This window comes from Arvicola amphibius, chromosome 2, assembly GCF_903992535.2.
Source record: "Arvicola amphibius chromosome 2, mArvAmp1.2, whole genome shotgun sequence".
Taxonomy (NCBI): Eukaryota; Metazoa; Chordata; class Mammalia; order Rodentia; family Cricetidae; genus Arvicola; species Arvicola amphibius.
The window spans coordinates 84,987,997-85,006,547 of NC_052048.2; the positions used below are offsets into that span (position 1 = coordinate 84,987,997).

The following is an 18,551-nucleotide window of genomic DNA, read 5'->3' on the forward strand; positions in this document are numbered from 1 at the left end:
TAGCATGTATAAGGGCATGATCAGATTAAACCTTGTAATGGTTGCTATCTGTCTAAATTTCATATGCCGAGAAAGTCACATTTGCCAGTTTTACTCTATTAACAAAAACTTAATGATTGACTAGAAGTTGATGATATATATTTTTCTTTCATTTAATATTCAGCAGTAAATATGTTTTAAACAGACATAAATAGACATAAGATGGCAGGCTCAACTCATTTATGACTCTTAACCTAGAGTATCATTGGCGATAAAGAGTTAGCAAGTGCAGGATCAATCATGTAAAATCCTAAGATGTGCACACTTAACCTACAGAGTACATCTAAGGGTGTTTAGAAAATGCGCAAAATGTCCCAAAAGAGTGACCAATCACATACTCATTATTTTTTTCACTCCAATAAAGAAACTGGATTGTAGGTGGGAAATTTACAAGTCAGAAGGCCAAATATTATTACAGTGAGAACCTGGGACAATCCTCTGGTGGCAGTAACTGAAAAAAGAGATACAAGCTGAATTCGAAATACTCAGGAAGAATCCTCAGGTATAAGAAGGAGTCAGTTGTATTCAACGCAAGATCTTTAAGAGAGTATCCTAATCCAATGCCTGTGTTTCAGGACCCACTGTAAAGAATGTTGGAAAGCCTTCAGCTTCTGCAGGCTGAGACTCAGCACTGGAGCTTTTGGAACCGACTCCAGCCTAGAGCCATAGCTGCTGCTCTCAAGCATAGCTGCTCCCATTGGGAGGTCAGTCAACAACAGCACAGGGATGTATTGAATTTTACTGCTCTACTCATTTTAGGAATTACATTTAATTGAAATCCCATGGAATAGTCTAGCATTACAAACACGATTCACAAAGCTAGATTAGTTCGTGATGTATATGGTCAAAATGTGTAAGAATTACTGCCAAAATATATAATGTGATCAACATTTTATTAAACCCAAGGAGGTGGAATAACAAATGCCCATTAAAGACAAAACAATTAAAAGAAATAAATGAATGTGCTAGTAGGATTTAATATTTAAAGAATTTTCAGTACAGCTTGCAAATAAAGTATTTTGAAAAACTACAATGTTGAATAAAACATGTTAGTGAAAAGTAAACTATAGGGCTGGGGAAATAGCTCAGTGATTATGAATGTTTGTTGCTCTTGCTGAGGAACTGAGTTTGGTTCCCAGTACCAACATTATTGTTCACATCCAACATTAATTCCACTTTCAGAAGATTTGATATACTCTTCTGACAACTGCTGGCTCCAGGTACACATTTGGCCTACAAATATATATGTAGCCAAAGCACTCACATACATAAAATAAAATAAAAATGATAGCAACAATACAAAAAGTAAATGTTAAGTTTTTAAAGTATTACTTTTAGAACCCAAGAATTGTCTTTATATTCATTCAAAGGTACAGGGAATACTGACTCAGTAGACAAGGTAATTTGGAAGATATATATTTCACATGCTGTGGGAACTCACTATGGAAAGTCCTTCTAATGTCCCACAGTTTTAATGAACTCTAAACACTCGGGAAACAACCATCTGGCTCTGGATTTCCTAGCAGCCATCCCTTTGCTGCATGTAAGTGTAAGGTCATCTTGATTGCTTGGCCAAAACCAGCAGTGACTTTTTTTTCTTTCTGAATCTTTTCAAATAGTTCACAGAGATACCCTCCCTAATGAAGTAAGTACATATGAATTGATCATCATGAAAATGAATTCACCTTTTATTTACCCAAGTATCAAAATGCCACAAGTGTATATTATCTACACTAATGGACAGACAGGTTTCAAGGAGACCAACAGAAAGGGGTTTTAAATGCAAAAATTAATTAGGATACATAATTCAGTTTGTTCATTAATTTTCATTAGTTTTAAGCCCAGAATAACTCCTGATTACATCTTATACCTCTAGAAATGATTTTATAGTGATAACATTTTAAAGAGGGTTGATATAGTTATTAATGACCTAAAGGCCTCAGTGGACTAAGAAGCACTTGACAGGAAAGTTGACTTGACTGACAACATCTGTGGAAGCTTCTGGTGAGAGCCACACACCAACCCCTTTGGTGTCTAGGACTTCTACTGCAGGAGAACTGACCTTAGATGGACTCTTCCATCCTCGGTCTTCTCCTTTTCCATCCTATAAAACCCCAAGACCACTACTCCACATGCGCGCAGTCTCATTTCTGCAGGGACTGAGGGCCTTCAGTTGTTCTGATTAAAGAACAATTCTGATTCTGAAGATGCCTGTTAGCTTTCTTTGTTTCAACTTCACATCCCTCAATTCAGTTATCTATCATTGGTAGAAGTAGGAAACTGATAAATTGTGATCATTTGTGAAAAAATGCTATAAAATAGCAACTACTAAAACTAGTAATTAAAATGTTTGTGCACCACCCAGGCATGGTGGTGCAGGCTCATAATCCTAGCACTAGAGAAGAGGAGTGAGGAAGTCATGAATCCAAAGTGGGTTGCATGACATGGTCAGCTTGAAGTCAGAAGAATCTAAATGAGACGCGGCCTCAAAAATAATGGCCAAATGCTGGGAGGCCCTGTGCGTTGGAAGTTGCAGTCTACCATGTCAACTCTCTCTGAGCTCAGCAAAATTGATGACTTGTGCGGGACAATCGTCTATATTCTGTCAATTATATTTTAAATAAACACTGATTGGCTGGTAGCCAGGCAGGAAGCATAGGTGGGAAATCCAGGCAGGAAGTAAAAGTGGGACAATGAGAACAGGAGTATTCTGGGAAGAAAAAGGCTCCTCGGCAGTCCTGCCCAGATCACAGAAGAAGAAGAATGTGACTTGCCCTGCTGAAAAAGGTATTGAGCCATGTGGCTAACATAAATAAGGATAATGGGTTAATATATGTTATAAGAGCTAATACAAAGCCTGAGTTAATGGGCCATTCAGTTTATAACTTATGGAGACCTCTGTGTGATTTTCTTTGGGACATGCTGGCTGTGGGAACTGGGCAGGACAGAAACTCCAACAAGCAGCCCCTCCTGTTACAGATGACCACCTCAATCTCCCCTTTCCCTTCCCTGCCTTGGAAGATGACCTCTATCTGCCCTTATTTGGAGACTCTGTCTAGGTCCAGATGCCTGGCTAATCTCTAGTATGACCCATATGACCTTGACACAGTTCCTTGCAGAAGCTTTCTTCCTGCTGTCCATACAGTAATTGGTAATTAGACTTTGTTCTAGGAGCATAAGGATAAGACCATGCTTCTACATGTGATAATTGAGGCTTTACTAGGAGCCTTATGATAGAAGCATTATAATGTTTCCCAGTTTCTGAGGTACAGATAACCCCATATGATTGACTAATATAATTGAGAAAGATGTAGAGACAGTGTTTCAGGATACTTTCATCACATAAAACCAGTAGGTGTGAAAACAATAGTAAGAGGTTGCCAGAGGGCCAACGAATTCACTAGGTATTTCATTAACACCTGCAGACTGAGGTATGCTGACCAGAACAAAATTGCTTTCAAAAACCTGCCTTTATCATACCATATAGATAATTCGCCAGCAAAATCAAAGTGAAAAAAAAAAAACTCAGTAGATGTCTCAGCCTCTTGACAGTGACATAAACGGATTACAGCATAGCTGATACCAGTTTCTCCTTGCTGCACAGGTTAGGGAAGGTTTGGTCCTAACTTCCTTTTTCATAGAATCTGGGGGAATTTCTGAGGACCCATTTATGCACCAGAACTTGAAGTTATTCATCTGGCATATGAGGAAAGCTAAGGCTCAGGAGAGCACCTGACCCATACTCAATGTGCCACAGGATGCTGAGCAGGATACAATCGGGTCTACAGACCTGCTGCGGGCCAGCAGGGACACCCACTAGCTGCAGAGCAGCCCTACCTCTTGAAGCACTCTCTTCATCTTCAGTAGCAATGTCTTCACTGCTGTGCACTCCTGCAGCATCAGTCTGAATGGCAGGGAATCTACTCCTCCGTTTTCCTCCACACCGAGCAGGGGACAATCTGCAGAGGGACTGGTGGGCATTCGGCTGACATGGGCACATCGGGCTTCTTGATCAACGTCTTTTGTTATTTTCAGGGAAAGGCTCCTAACAAGAAACAAGATAAAAAATTACACTGTGGTGTGCTTAAAGCATCATTTCCTCCAGTGTCAATCAATGTTAATAAGACACTAAGTACTTCCTGTGAACCTTGTCATTTTCTCAAATTAGCTCTTGAAGTGCTCAGACCTTCAGCAGAAATTATGAATTGCATATTTAGTGGTAAAATTCAATGACAATTACAGTTTTAGACTATATTTCCTCAATCAGTATTTCATTTATACATGGTACTTATTTAAACAATTTGTAAATGTTGACACAATAAAAAACCACTAGAAGACAAATTTTATATCTAAAGTTTCTAATGATATGCTTATGTTATCTTGAATGAAAATATTCAGAGACAAAATTATAAGAAATTAGTTTAATAGCTATTGGTTTAAATTGCTAAATCAACCAATAATAACTTTAGTTAGAAAGGCAGCAAACATAGACTTTTACATTAAAATAGTGGCATAAGTGGAAAATGTGTAATTCCTTGGTGGCATTAGCATGGAAAAGAAGAAAACTATGTAATACCTGAAGAACTATCAGTCTATCATGAGGTCCATTTTTACATGAAGGCAACTCACAAAGGGAATATTCAAGAAAAGTCCCCTACTCTGCACTCCCTTTCACATACAGCCCATTTGCCTAAAACCAGAAGCAGGTTACAAAAGGTCCCACTCCCTTATTCTATCAGAGAGATGGATGCTGACTTCTGAAGAAAATTCTTGATGCCCCAGTCCTGGGATACAGCAGAGGATTTTAACAATGCAAGTTAACTAGGCCTTGTCTTCATTTATTTCAATCTAATAACTTGCTGTCCTAAAATCTAGTTATTTTCCTTGTCTTGTTAATTCTCTACAATTTACCTTTCTTTGATAAAATGTGCAATAATTTCAATGCTGTCCTTTAAGTCATTCCTCATTCCACTGAGTGCTACCTGTGGGTGAGGTTGCAGCTGTTAATAACTTTCACATGCTCCTGTGATTAGCCTGTCTTCCTTCCGTCTAGTTTACGGGACCCTACCTGTAGAACTGGGAAGGGCAGGGCGAGGAATCAAACAGAGCCTGTATAAGAATCTGTGTTTTCTAAATTGGGAAGAGATATTTTAACAGGTGTGGATGACAGTCGAGTAAGGAAGTAGATACTGACTACAAGACTCTAAGAGACATAAGAACTCTGAAAGTATCAGCTATGTTTACATGCAAGTGCACCGTGTTGTTATCCGGAAAAATCATACACTTAGCGCTAATTCCAAAGCTACTTACTGCTACCCCAGCTTTCTCAGACATGCAATGAAGATACAACTATACCTACTCCTTACGTGTTCAAATATGAATATATTGACACACATGAAAGATAAACATGGTATCAGGACAGTACCAAACATGCTATTCATGCTTATATATAGTTCAGCTACAGATACAAGATTACAATAGCAACAACTCTCTTCTCACTTCAGATGTTATTTGTAATTTATATTTAGGAATAAAAGTAAACAATTGCTATACAAAATCATATAATTCAGAATTTCAGTTATTTTTCTTTAAGTTACCTTAGTTTTGTAAAATTGAAAAAACATATGAGCAGAGCTTTTACATTCCCAACTTAGGTTGCTAGTGCTTATGTCATGCAGTTCAGAACAAATAGGTAGATAGATAGATAGATAGATAGATGATAGATAGATAGATGATAGATAGATAGATAGATGATTGATAGATTGATAGATAAACAGACACAGATAAATATAGACATAAATACATATACGTTTGTGTGTGTGTGTATGTGAAAACTGAAAAATCTCTGCAACTGTCAAATATCTAAGATGGGACAGATACAGAAATACACACAGAAGATAAAATTAGCCATGAGTTTCATACTTGAGGAGTTGTAAGAGTGAATGCTGGCATATTTTCTCAATTATGAAAATTCACAATCCCAGGCAAGTGATAGTAACTGAAGTTGTCACAACTGAACCCTCACTTTGACTCAGGGAGCTCTCCTCAGCTTTACACATCTTATTAGTTTATTCCAAATAATAATTACAAATGAGAGTGACATGATATTTTATTTCTGTAAGAAAAATCTGACCTATTATGAAAGCACAGAATACAAATTGGATGGAGTCTGTTAGCAGCAGACTGCTGAGCTGTTCTGGTCCTCAGGAGCACCTCTCACACTGCCAGTCATTAGGCTTATAATTATAATTATTCCTTTTCTTACTAGAGCACATGAATTATATTTAATAACAGTCAATAGAATAATTAGTATTGTAGATATTAATTGTTTTCTTAAATCTAAACATTATTGCACCTAAAGCACCTAAGTGTCTAGTGAAATTCAATGGAAAATGTTCTGATGATGGGAAAAGCACAAAACATTTGCACATAAAGTCAAGGTGGCAAGTGTGGAAGCCCTAGTGCTCTTGTGCTCATAAGTGGGCAATGCTCACACGACAAAGAAGCTCCTGCACTTGGGGTTGACACCCCGCTGTTAGCCATCTTCTGATTACTGGGTTCGGTGCTTCATTAAATATAAAAACCATCACAAACAAAAACAAAAAATATACTGTCTACTAGCCACCATTCACCCAGCTTACCTCCAGGGACATTTGCAGGTCTGCATGATAATAGCCAACACTCACTGATGCCCAGGATGGCTGATGGAGTCTTTATCATTTAAATTTTAGTTATATTTAAATAAGTCTGAATTGGGACTTATAGACCTTTCTCTATTCATAACTAAAATAAATGAGTTCCCATAAAATAACAGCTGAAATAATAAATGTTGTAGTAACAGTATTCTCAAAGGCCAGAGGATATGAACTGGCAGTGAAAATATTTAACTTTAATCTACTGTAGTAAACTGACTTCATACACTTGGCACTGGGACTCTTTGTGAGATAAGAATTTATTTTTTACCAACCTTCCTAGTATAAATCTGTTTTCAGTATGACAGACAAGTTTAATGGAAAATATATTTCTTGACAGAAAGTAAAGAAGAATTAGAGGAATTTTCCTTGCCATGGAGAAAAAATATGAGTATTTTCACAATTTTCTCCTCATCTTTTTATTGTTTGGAAATGGAATACCATTTTGATAGTGACAAACATTCTTTACACATACTAGAACTTTTTCAAATCATTTGAAAAACCTTCAATACCAAAGCCAACATAAGCCATGAAATGCAAGGTGTGTCACCCAGCAGACACCAACTACCTTGCTGTCACGTGAGCTGTTTGGTATTCTTCACTGCAGAGAATGTCTACAGCCAACACACACCCCAGTGACATCCCTACTGGGATCTGAAGAATCACCACAGTGACTTACACATCTCCCAGGAAGAGATAGCTTACAGTCATCTAACCTCTAACCACCCAAAGAAATAAGCAAACACAACAAACCAGACTTCCATCTATATATTCAGAGTTATAGAGAATCAAATAAAAAAAAACACCACTGAATTTGGGAAGTCTATTGCCAGTTTCATGAAATCTTAGATTACTTGTGTTGAGTTTGTGCTGAGCTGGAGTATGACGAAGACACAAACAGCACCATAAATACAGATTAATGAACTGATATCCTAGAGGGTACCGTAAACTGCCAGCTTGAGAAATTGTTTACAAAAATGTAATGATTATTTCATTCTTCAGTCACTTGTTTCTTTTTAATGTAGAGTGTCTATGTTGTTTTGGGGAAAGTTGTACTTTAAATAGTTTCTTTCTTTTTTTTTTTCTCTTACAAAAGAAAGAATTTTATTCTTATGGCTGAAAAAACTCTCTCATTCTATATGTGAATATATTAGCATTTTCTTTATCCATTCTTTTGTTGATGCACACCTTAGTTTGTTCCCTAACATAACTGCTAAGAGTAGAGTAGCAATCAATACTGATGTGCAAGAATCTCTGTGATGTGCTTGCTCATTTGGAGCCCTTGGTACCCAGCGGTGTTGTGTGGTCATATGATCGTTTTACTTTGTTGAGAAACTTTTAATAGTTTCTTAATTGAATATTTGAACATTTAGACATGTTTAACGACAGAATCAAGATCTCTCTGCGTGTCTGTCTCTGGTTCCCTCTTTCTCTGTGTAAGTTGCAAGAATTTAATAGCATCAGATTAAAAAAAATGTAAATATAACTAGTTATTTTACTGTAACCTATGATGCAGACAAAAGCAGAGTCGATTGAACATGGGATAACTTACAACTTTGCCATGGTGCAGAAACTCTCATTCTCCACATCGCTCTCACATCATAACCTGACTCTTGGCTTGTCCTCATTCAGGCCCTGGGAAGTGTCACACTCTATCCCTGCTCAGAGTGTGACGTATGTGTTGTCTACACTCAGAACCTTTCCCACCTTCGGTTTCCTGTCAAGATATACGTTTAGGGGAACCTTTGTACTCAGCAAGTACAGCACCCCCTAAAGGTACACAGTTTCCTCTTTCTGATAGTAAACTCTTCTTCACAGTATTATCAAATGTGCAGTTATGATACACTGGCAGAGATCCCTCTGAACACACTGAACTGTACACTTCTTGCTCTACATGCAAGTGAGTGCTGCACAAGGAACCACCAAAGTCACTTTTTAAAATATCTCCAGGCAAAAGGGAAAAGGCAGATGGCTGTCCAGGTGCCTAAAGGAAAATCAAAGCAGCAGTGTCTGTGCAAACTGCCATTTGCAGTGGTTTCCTTTCCACTCTTAAGAAAAGATGCATATGGTGAGGATACTAAGCTGCTCTCAAAATTTTGTAAGTACTTGCCTTGCCTTAAAAAATACTGTCTATCCTGGCTGTCTATCATTAGAATCTTTTCCACAACCTAATAGCTCATGGTGACTTATCTCAGGTTCTCTACTTTTGATATGACATATGTCTTGAGATCAAACTTAAAGATCATTAGTACACTTACCAATAGTTGGAATCAAGGAACATAGAAATGTTTATAACAATAAGATGGAGAAAAGAATGGGCCAAGTCAGTGTTTAAAGAAATCATTTCACATATGTAAATATGTTGTCAAATACATATGTTGTTTTCACTGTGATTTATCATCTTATTGTAGGTATTCTATGCATCTAGTTTTCTGTTATTGGCTTAACAATACAATCAAGTATCTTTCCCAGGAAATTAAAACACACAACACCACAGGCTCCTCGTGTACATGGAAATAAACTTAACTCTCATGTGATTTTCTCTGATACTGTAAAAGAGATTCTTTAAAAAAAAGTCTCACATTTTTCAGTCTTCCTCTATCTAATAGATATTTATCAGTTTTGTAAACCTGTACATTTTTTAGTCTCATGCTCAAGTTTTCTGTGAAATGCATCAATTAAACAATGAAAATTTTCTGGTACATTGCCACATTTATATGTTCATTTTATAAACTGTACATTTCTCCTCTGTGATAATGGGACAGTTTCCTATACTGTCATCTATTAATGTGCAGAAAATGATTATCTAAAAAATGTAGGAGCATAGAGAGGTGGCTCAGTAGTCAAGAGCATGCCCTAGTATGCTTCCAATTGCAATGATAAAAACTTTAAAACTACTTGGGTAAAGAAAGGGTTTAATAGGCTTATAGATCCTGGGTGTCTATCCATCATAGAGGGAAGTCTGGGTAGGAATTCAGGATAGGGACCCAAAACAGGAACTGAAGCAGAGAGAGTGGAGGTATGCTGCTTATTGCTTTGCTCTCCATGATTTGCACAGCTAACTTGCTTATACAACCCAGAGCCACCTACTAAAGGATAACACTTTCTAAAGTGCCTAGACCTTTCTACATCAATCATAAATTAAGAAATACCCTGTAAGGAAGCCCAAAGGTCAATGTGATAGAGGCAGTTATTCAATTGATATGCCCTCCTTCCAGATAGGTCTAGATTTATGTAAAATAGTAAAAAACTATGACAGGGGTGTACTTTCTTGTAAATGATCCATGCTGATTCTCAGCATCATACCTAGTTGCTTACAACTTACTGTAGACTATCTCCAGGGAAAATGACTCCTTATTCTAGATTTTTCACACCTACACTCACATATGCTCTCTCTCTCTCTCTCTCTCTCTCTCTCTCTCTCTCTCTCTCCCTATCTCTCTCATCTCTTCCTCTCCCTTTCTCTCTCTCTCATATACATACACACACAATTTTAAAAAAACTGTAAAAAATATAAGAAAAGTAAACCAGAGATGATTAGTTTGAACTCTAAAAAATATTTCTCTGAAAATTTTAAAAATCAAAAAGAAGACCATCAAAAATGTATTAAGGAACATGGGAACTGACCACAGATACTTATGAGAACAAGTAATTCATGAGACATTTGACCTATATATTTTAACTAATTTATACTATTTAATGACAAAATAAGATGGAGAACTCACTATTCATTATATTTTCCTTGAAAGTTCACAAACACTGGCTCTGCTACTATTGAGTTACTATAAACTTCCACTCTACAGTAAGAATTCTATTTTTTCAGCACAGTGTAATTAGCAAGATGAGACTGAACATTTACAAGAGCAACTGTATACTGAAAAATATTTATTGTTACCGCTACTTGTTTTGTGCTCTCTTTTTCCATTATAGAAGTAAATAGATAATGATGTCCGCATAGCAGTGTAATTGGAGGGCCCTCAGTTAATTTTTCAGAATATACACACCCTACACCTCAATAGACAAGGATGTAACATTCATATAGGATAAGATTACATATAAATGGCCAGAACATATGGAAGGGAGTGGTCAGAATCTCCAGTAAGAATTTGCTGATTTTCTGCACTGTGCTTGTCTATGAATGAACATAAAGTCAATAATGAACTCAGGACCTCCTACAAGTCATGGTAATTCAGACGAATATGACAGCTGTTATGCTTGGAGGATAGTGTTTTAAACCACTTGCCCACTCAGTGGTCTCCTCTGAGTGAGAAGACATGGTGACTATTGTTGTGACTTCCTTGCCACAACACACCCTAAAGGGGAACAGTGAGCCGCATGAATCTATTATTCCTTAAGTTGCTTTTGTCAGAGTATTTTTAATCACATCAACTGAAAAGAAACTAAACACTGAAGTAAGGAAGCATGCAGTTTGGTAGAATAGATTAGACACATCTTTTTACAGTCCCTGGCCATGAAAACGCCATCCTTTCATGTTAATGTACTGTTGGGGACAGCACCCATCCCACCCATTCCCATCCCCATACTCTGTCTTCAAATGTTCATATTGCTTTGGGTTGATTGTTCTCCTCATGGGTCTAATAACAATCTCTTTGTGTGTGTGTGTGTGTGTGTGTGTGTGAGATACTGTACTTTCCACATTGTCATCTAACTCTTTTAAGTGATTGTGGAATCTTTACTCATGTTTTGCAATTCTAAAAGCCTAGCTTCCAGCAGTATTCTAATAGTTATCTGTGGCATGGGAGAAAGCACAGCAATTTCACATACATAAAGCAAATGTGCTAAAGATTGTACAGTATTAGCCATAGACTTATACACTACAATTGCTCATGAAAAATTTGAGAAATTTGCTTGGAGAGTTACCAAAGGCAATCATATTCATAACAAAACCATTCATTCAGAACCTTAGCAATATGTAGCAACATAAGCTAATAACTGACAGGCAACAAAGATGATGCCAGAAAGAATGATAAAAGGATGGAATCTGAAGGGGCGGGCATCAATCAGTTTCATAAGTAGACAGTGTGGGCCTTGCTGATGTGTTTTAGGAAAGCTCTTACTATTGTGGGATGCTTGTTTTCTGTGAGATAAACTTAAAATTAAAAGCCGGCTATTTGATGTAAACTTTCTGTTAAGTTTAAGAAACACTGCCGTTTAGTTACATATCTTTCCAAACAAGAAATGTCGGGAAATATTATTTTTAAGGTGTGTTACTTTTGTTTATGTTGCACTTGTTTAACTCTGTGAAGCTGTGTTGCTGTGCCTGTCTAGAACACCCGATGGGCTAATCAAGAGCTGAATGGCCAATAGCGAGGCAGAACAGAGGAATAGGTGGGGCTGGCAGGCAGAGAGTATAAAAATGAGGAGAAGTCTGGAAGATGGAATCTGAGGCTCTTGGAATGAGAATGGAAGGAGAGGACTTCAGGGGCCAGCCACACAGCTACACAGCCAAGACATGGAGTAAGAAGGAAAGAAAAGGTACAGAAATAGAGAAAGGTAAAAGCCCTGAGGCCAAAGATAGATGGGATAATTTAAGTGAAGAAAAGATAGCAAGAAACAAGTCAAGCTAAGGCTGGGCCCACATTCATGGCTAACACTAAGTCTTCATGTGTGATTTATTTGAGAGCTGGGTAGTGGGCCTCCCAAAACGTCCAAAATGCCAAAGAGTAAAAGAGCAAAAATGTCACATTACAAGTAAATATAATTACACCTCTCACAATAAATCATTTGATTTACAAATGAAGCAATGTCACGTCCTGAGTGAAGTATAGTGTGTGCTTGTAGTTGCATTAACAAAATAAAAGAAGCTAAAAAAAAAATAAGGTGTTTGTAGTCAATGAATAGTGCTCCTTTAATTAACAATCCTAATTTCATCCCCAACCTTGATGTTGTAAAAACTATTTTATTTCTCAATTGCATTATTACTTATATACAAAACACCACAAGCTATATTTAGCCAACCTAAAATATATTATAGCCTGCATTAGATGGACTGCAATCCAATTTACTGATAACTACATTAAACAACACCTACATTGTGTAGTAAATGAAAGGGCTAGTCCCACAAGTTCTCCCAAAACTGGATGGTTGTCACATTTTTATGAAAGTTTGAAAAAGACAATTTTATGTTTTAGGACTAAAAACATGGTCTGTAAAAAAAAGTCAAAAAGAGTTATAATATTTTAATTATCAAATTTGTTTAAAAATATTTATGTTCTTAGAAAATCATATTAGTATAATAATAACTGAATAATCCCAGTAACAAATTCTTAACAGTTTAACCCAGTATTTCTTAACCGTATGAGAACAGTCAGTCATGATTTTTATAATAATATGTATTGGGAAATTTTATCCAAACTAATTTCCTGAAAAAATGTTCTTATAGTATGAAATTACTTCAAACATATTGTGATTCCAATGGTGATGTCAAAATCCCCATAAACCTTAGAGGGGAAATCACTTTAAAGATGCCTGACTATAAAAAAAAAATGCATTTACTTTGAGAATAAGAGAAGTTTAACCTTTAACAGAAAAGAAAGAAAATTGATGATTCCTTCTTTCTCTTTGAACTGGACCCACCAGTGAATGTTGCTAAACATAACAGGTCTGATGACCAGTATCAAAGTATATCTGGGTTAATAGGTAAATGTCACAAAAATGTCCACTGTAGAAACATTTGCTGCAACACACAAAATCCTTGATGTTTGTAAGAGAATATGAGGCTAGACCTTGAAACAGGGCATGCAGATTATCGTATCTGAACTAATTAAACTACAGTTCACAGTAGCAGAATTACTCTTCTTTACTGATCAGTACATCAAGACAAAAATGATATTACATGTGGCTATTATCTCAAGGTCAGATAAGTCAGGAAGCACACAATGGTTTGTGTTGCTGTTGACAAGTCCTTTCTAACTCTGGAGACACAGTCACATAGATCTCTAGGCTCTGTCTTCTTCTTTGAATGTTATCTCTGGTTCTTTCTCTCTGTGCTTTAGTGTACTTGACATTTAGACAAGATAACAGTGGCTGTGGGTGGCATGGCTTCTCTTTCAAAGAAGCAGTCAAGACACAGATTGGTATCAATGTTGTTTTTGCAAGAGGTCTGAGAATAAAAAGACAATGGGCAGACTCTTAACATAACCAAAGAGGAGCTGGAAAAAGGACCCTCCATTTCATTCTTTACCTAAAAATAGCTCACTTATAAAGGAAAACAGAAAAGTAAACTTCAAAATCAAACAAGCCCATTCAGAGTAACAAGACTACAATGGAAAAGTTTGCATGTCACATCTACTAAAGAGGAAAAAACACATTCAAAGCTTTAAACATAGAAGTCTTGCTTCCCAGAGACTTGCATCATCACCTCTCACCCTCATCAGGGAAGGCTGTTTAGTAATGACTCAGTGATGTACCACACTGAAAGTCACACCCCTCGGGGATAGAAAGATACAGGCAATTATAACACCTGAAAGAAATTAGCATTATTTATTTGCAGGCAACACCTTTGTTCTTTTTTTCTTCCACAAGCATCTTGGTTAAATGGTTCATCTTCTGGGAAAGCTCTTTCTGTACACCACTGCCTGGCATTCTCGGAATGCGAAGCAACATCCACCCCACCTTGCCTACCTGTCATGACTCATGATCTGCAGATTCTGCTTCCCAATATAAACAGAAAAAATGACGAAAACCAATTTTGGCTCATTTATCCTCAACAGAGCATCACTGAGGAGCCAGTTTTCTCGGACAGTCTGCCTTATACTTGGCTCTTACATTTGCTTTGGTGCTCTGCTGCCATCACCATTTCTTGCAAGTTCCCCCTTTCTCATGACCACTAAAATCTGGTTGGCCTTCATTTAGCTCAGCCCTGAGCCCACTGCTGTTCCTGATCATCCTGAGCTTTTAAAGATTGACTTTATTCTTGTGAGCTACTACTATTCTCCAAACAAACACTTCTGACACATTTTCTGAAAGTGAACAAAAGTGTGTCTCTGGAATTTCTTCCGAAGGTCTCTATCCACTGCTTTCGGGGAGCTCCTAAATTGAAGGCTCACACACAGTGTGACACTGTCCCATTACTTTGCTCCTCAGATGGTTTCTGTCACATCCCTCTCTAAAACCTTCAGCTTTGCATTAAAGTATTATTGCTGTATACAAAATAAGAATTCACTAGTTAGATGCTTTATAAAAATTTCAACTTTAATTCATAGGCTAATCTCTTTTTTCAACTGCTCCATTCCAACATTCCAATGCTATGTCCAAGCTCTTACCCCTCTCAACTCTCCAGGTAATTGATTCAACTTATGAACTCTTAGTTTACGAGGAACTGTACAACATTGCTGCTTTAGAAAATTACTTCTTATCTATAAAAATGCAACATAAAACATAAAGATGCTTAGAGCATGGTATCTACCCAAAGCAGGCATTTGGAGTTACTTGATAAATCCAGTGCTATTCAGTAAAGTGCTACATGTTCTGTCCAAAAATTGTACTGCATTTAGAAGGAAAAACATGTTAGCTATTCTGCAAGTGACCTGTTTTTGCCAGGGGAAACGTTGCCTGAGAGGTCAGCATTAGAAGATTATATGAGCTGTGTTTTAATATCCTGATTTAAAATGGAGTAACATGCACCATAAATCTGGTAAGTCGTACATTATAGTGCTCAAATTTCTTTTCAGAGGTAGTGCTAGTAAATTGACTTTAACTCATTTTCTCCCTTTGTTCATTAGAAGTGCAGAAATTGATGGTTGGTTTCCGTGATTATCTTGTCTTTTTAGGTGACAGACTATTTTCTGGTCTCAGAGTATATTGTCCTCCTAAATTATCAAGAGAAACTTTAGGACATGCTTTCCAACATTTTAAAAGTAATTATCTTTTCAATACACTAAGCTTTTCCTATATGTGTGCGTTCCTAAAAGTTCTATAATCTGAAATTTTACCTTGAGTTTGAACAAATACTTCATGTAAAAATGAACAACTATCATTTCAATGTTTTTAAAGATATATATATATATATACATATATATATATTAAACACAGTAATTTTAAATTATACTGATCTAGGAAAGGGAATACATGTTATTAGATTTTTTACAGGTGTGTTTTAAAAGCAATAACAGAAAAGAAGGGAAAGAAAGGGAGGGAAATGTACAGGGAAAGAGTCTAAAGTGTTTGAAAGAATTTGAGCGGTTTGTATATACAAAGAAATTTCTATAAGTATACGGATTAAACTTGTGGAACCAAGTTTATCTTCTATTGAAGATGGTGCCTTAGGTAAATTTTTCTATTGCTGTGATAAAACACTATGACCAAAAGCAACTTGGGTTTATTTCTTTTACAACTACCAGAACACACTCATTAACTGGGTGAAGTCAAGTCAGAAACTTTGGCAGAAACTAAACAGGGACCATGCAGAAATGCTGCTCACTGGCTTGATCTACATGGCTTGCTCTTTCTGCTTTCTTGTATCACCAGTTACCCCTTGCTCAAGGATGGTATTACACACAGTGGGTAGGGAATTTTGACACCAATCATTAATCAAGAAAATGGCTTCAAGTTGCATATAGGCCAATCATATGAAGGCATTTTCTCAATGAAAATTACCCTTTCCTACCTAATGTATAGGGGTTTCTTTTCATGCTATATTTTTTACTTACAGTGTGTATCAAAGAAATGGGCTTTATGTTTTAATATATATAAACAGTAACCATTGACTTTATGTATAATATATACTAAAAGGTATGCATAAATTGTTAGAAAATGTGATCCACTTCAAGGGTATTGTAAAAATATTTCTATGAGAATTGTTTAATCATGAACACACACATAAATGAAGCACGCCAGCCATATAAGACCTAATCTACAGTTCAGAAATTGTTAACTTTGGGTTTTTACATACTGGAAAACTCAGGCATTATTCATTAATGTCTTTTCTGAGATTTGTGGAATTCTTTTTGTAAAGCAATTGAGATTTGAATAGATCCTTCTGACCCCAAGGAACATAAAGCAGCAAGGGACAAGCACTGTATCTTTGACCTCTGGATCAAGTTCTAAAGTTTCTGAACTTACCTAGATTTCACAAAAAGGTTCGAATTCAGTTACAAAATATCTCAGTTTTTAAAGAAATGTGATTATGCATGTTGTCTTAACTTTTTAGTGCTGTGATGGAACATCATGATGAAGCAACTTACAAATGAACATTAATTGGTCTTCAGTGATGGGGGTGGATGTTCTTCTGTATATGTGTTGATTTTATTGTTTAATGACTAAAGCTGTTTTGGCCAATGGCTTAGCAGAGTACAGACAGGCAGGAAATCTGAACAGAGATATATAGAGATAGTAGGCAGAGTCATAGAGACACATGTAGCTCCCGAAAAAGACAAATGCCAGCACCTTGACCAGTAAATCACAGCCTCTTAGTGATACATATATTGATAGAAATGGGTTAATTTAAGACATAAGAGTTACCTAGAAATATGCTTAAGCTATTAGCCAGTGTTGTAATTAATATAGTTTCTGTGTGATTATTTGTGCCTGGGTGCCTGGAAAATAAAGAGCAGTTGCTGCCTATTCTTTCAGTCACAGTGGGTTAGAGCCCATGATGGAAGAAAAAAGGTGTGGCTGCAAGAACAGCTAAGAGCTCACCTGTTGATCCCCAAGTAGAAGACAGAGATAATACACTGGTTATGGCATGAGTTCTTCTCCCAGTGACAAACCACATCCAATAAGACCACACCTCCTAATCCTCTCAAAAGTTCCATCAAAATGTGTTCAGATGCATAAGTCCATGGGACACTTTCTTATTCAAACTATCATATAGCATTGCTTTTCCTATAATTGTGTCTTCACAGACTCCCTTTAATGTTTGATGATTGATGTTTTGAGACTCAATGTCTCATGTCACTACTACAGTGACATACAGAGTTAGGGTCTACTCTGTAATATTCCATTAACTCTATTTGTTCAAAACATAGTGTAATATGTCTGGATATTAAAGCAGATATGCTTCTATCAAAAATATCACAATTTATACTAGTAACACAAGACTTTTATTAGTATAATTTATAGAAAATTATTGGCTTGAACCTTTTTTGTATTTAAATAATTGTAGAAGCACATCATTCAAGTGGTATATTTAATAATAAATACTCTATGTTCTAGCACCTGAAGAAGATTGAGAGCCTAATGATCATAATACTTAAAAACTGTTGAAATTATGTGACTGATTCCATGTTTGATTAATCAAGCCATATATAGTGATAAACAATTTAAAAATTAGGATGTTGATCTCAAATAGAAAATTTGCACCCTAGCATCACATCCTCTTATCTATCAAAAGAAAGAGTATGATAGACATATATATATGTGTATATATAGACATATATATGTTATATACATATATGTGTGTATACATGTGTGTGCGCTGTGTTTTACTTAACAGTGCTGGGATTAATTTATTCTGTCAGACAAGATATAGTATTATCTGAATACATTTGACATACATTCTTTTAGTTATAATGCCATAATAATATGAAACTGATTTATAAAACAATAAATAAGCACATCAATATCAATTTATTTAAAAGAAAGGCTTAACAACTCAACTCTTCCACAGGCTGAAGAAAAAGAATGACTTCATTTGTCCTGATTTCTATTCTTACAGTTTCCATTATCTAGTAAGGGATGTAGTTAAAGCATGTATTTAAGTACGGGCATGTGGCTGAATAAAGAAAACCACCCACGCCTCTATTATAGCCATACACAGCAAATGCACACAGATGCAGCTATTTTGGACAGTTACAGAAA

General features: G+C 36.4%; 1 protein-coding gene across 2 annotated transcripts in view; it reads right to left on the reverse strand.

The window, feature by feature from the left end:
- Ccser1 (coiled-coil serine rich protein 1) overlaps positions 1-18,551 on the reverse strand; it is a 626,740-nt gene that overhangs the window by 249,708 nt on the left and 358,481 nt on the right. For both annotated transcript variants that reach the window (XM_038318799.1, XM_038318800.1), the window contains exon 6: positions 3,877-4,084. In XM_038318799.1, the coding sequence (XP_038174727.1) occupies positions 3,877-4,084 (208 nt within the window). The remainder of the gene's footprint in view (positions 1-3,876; positions 4,085-18,551) is intronic.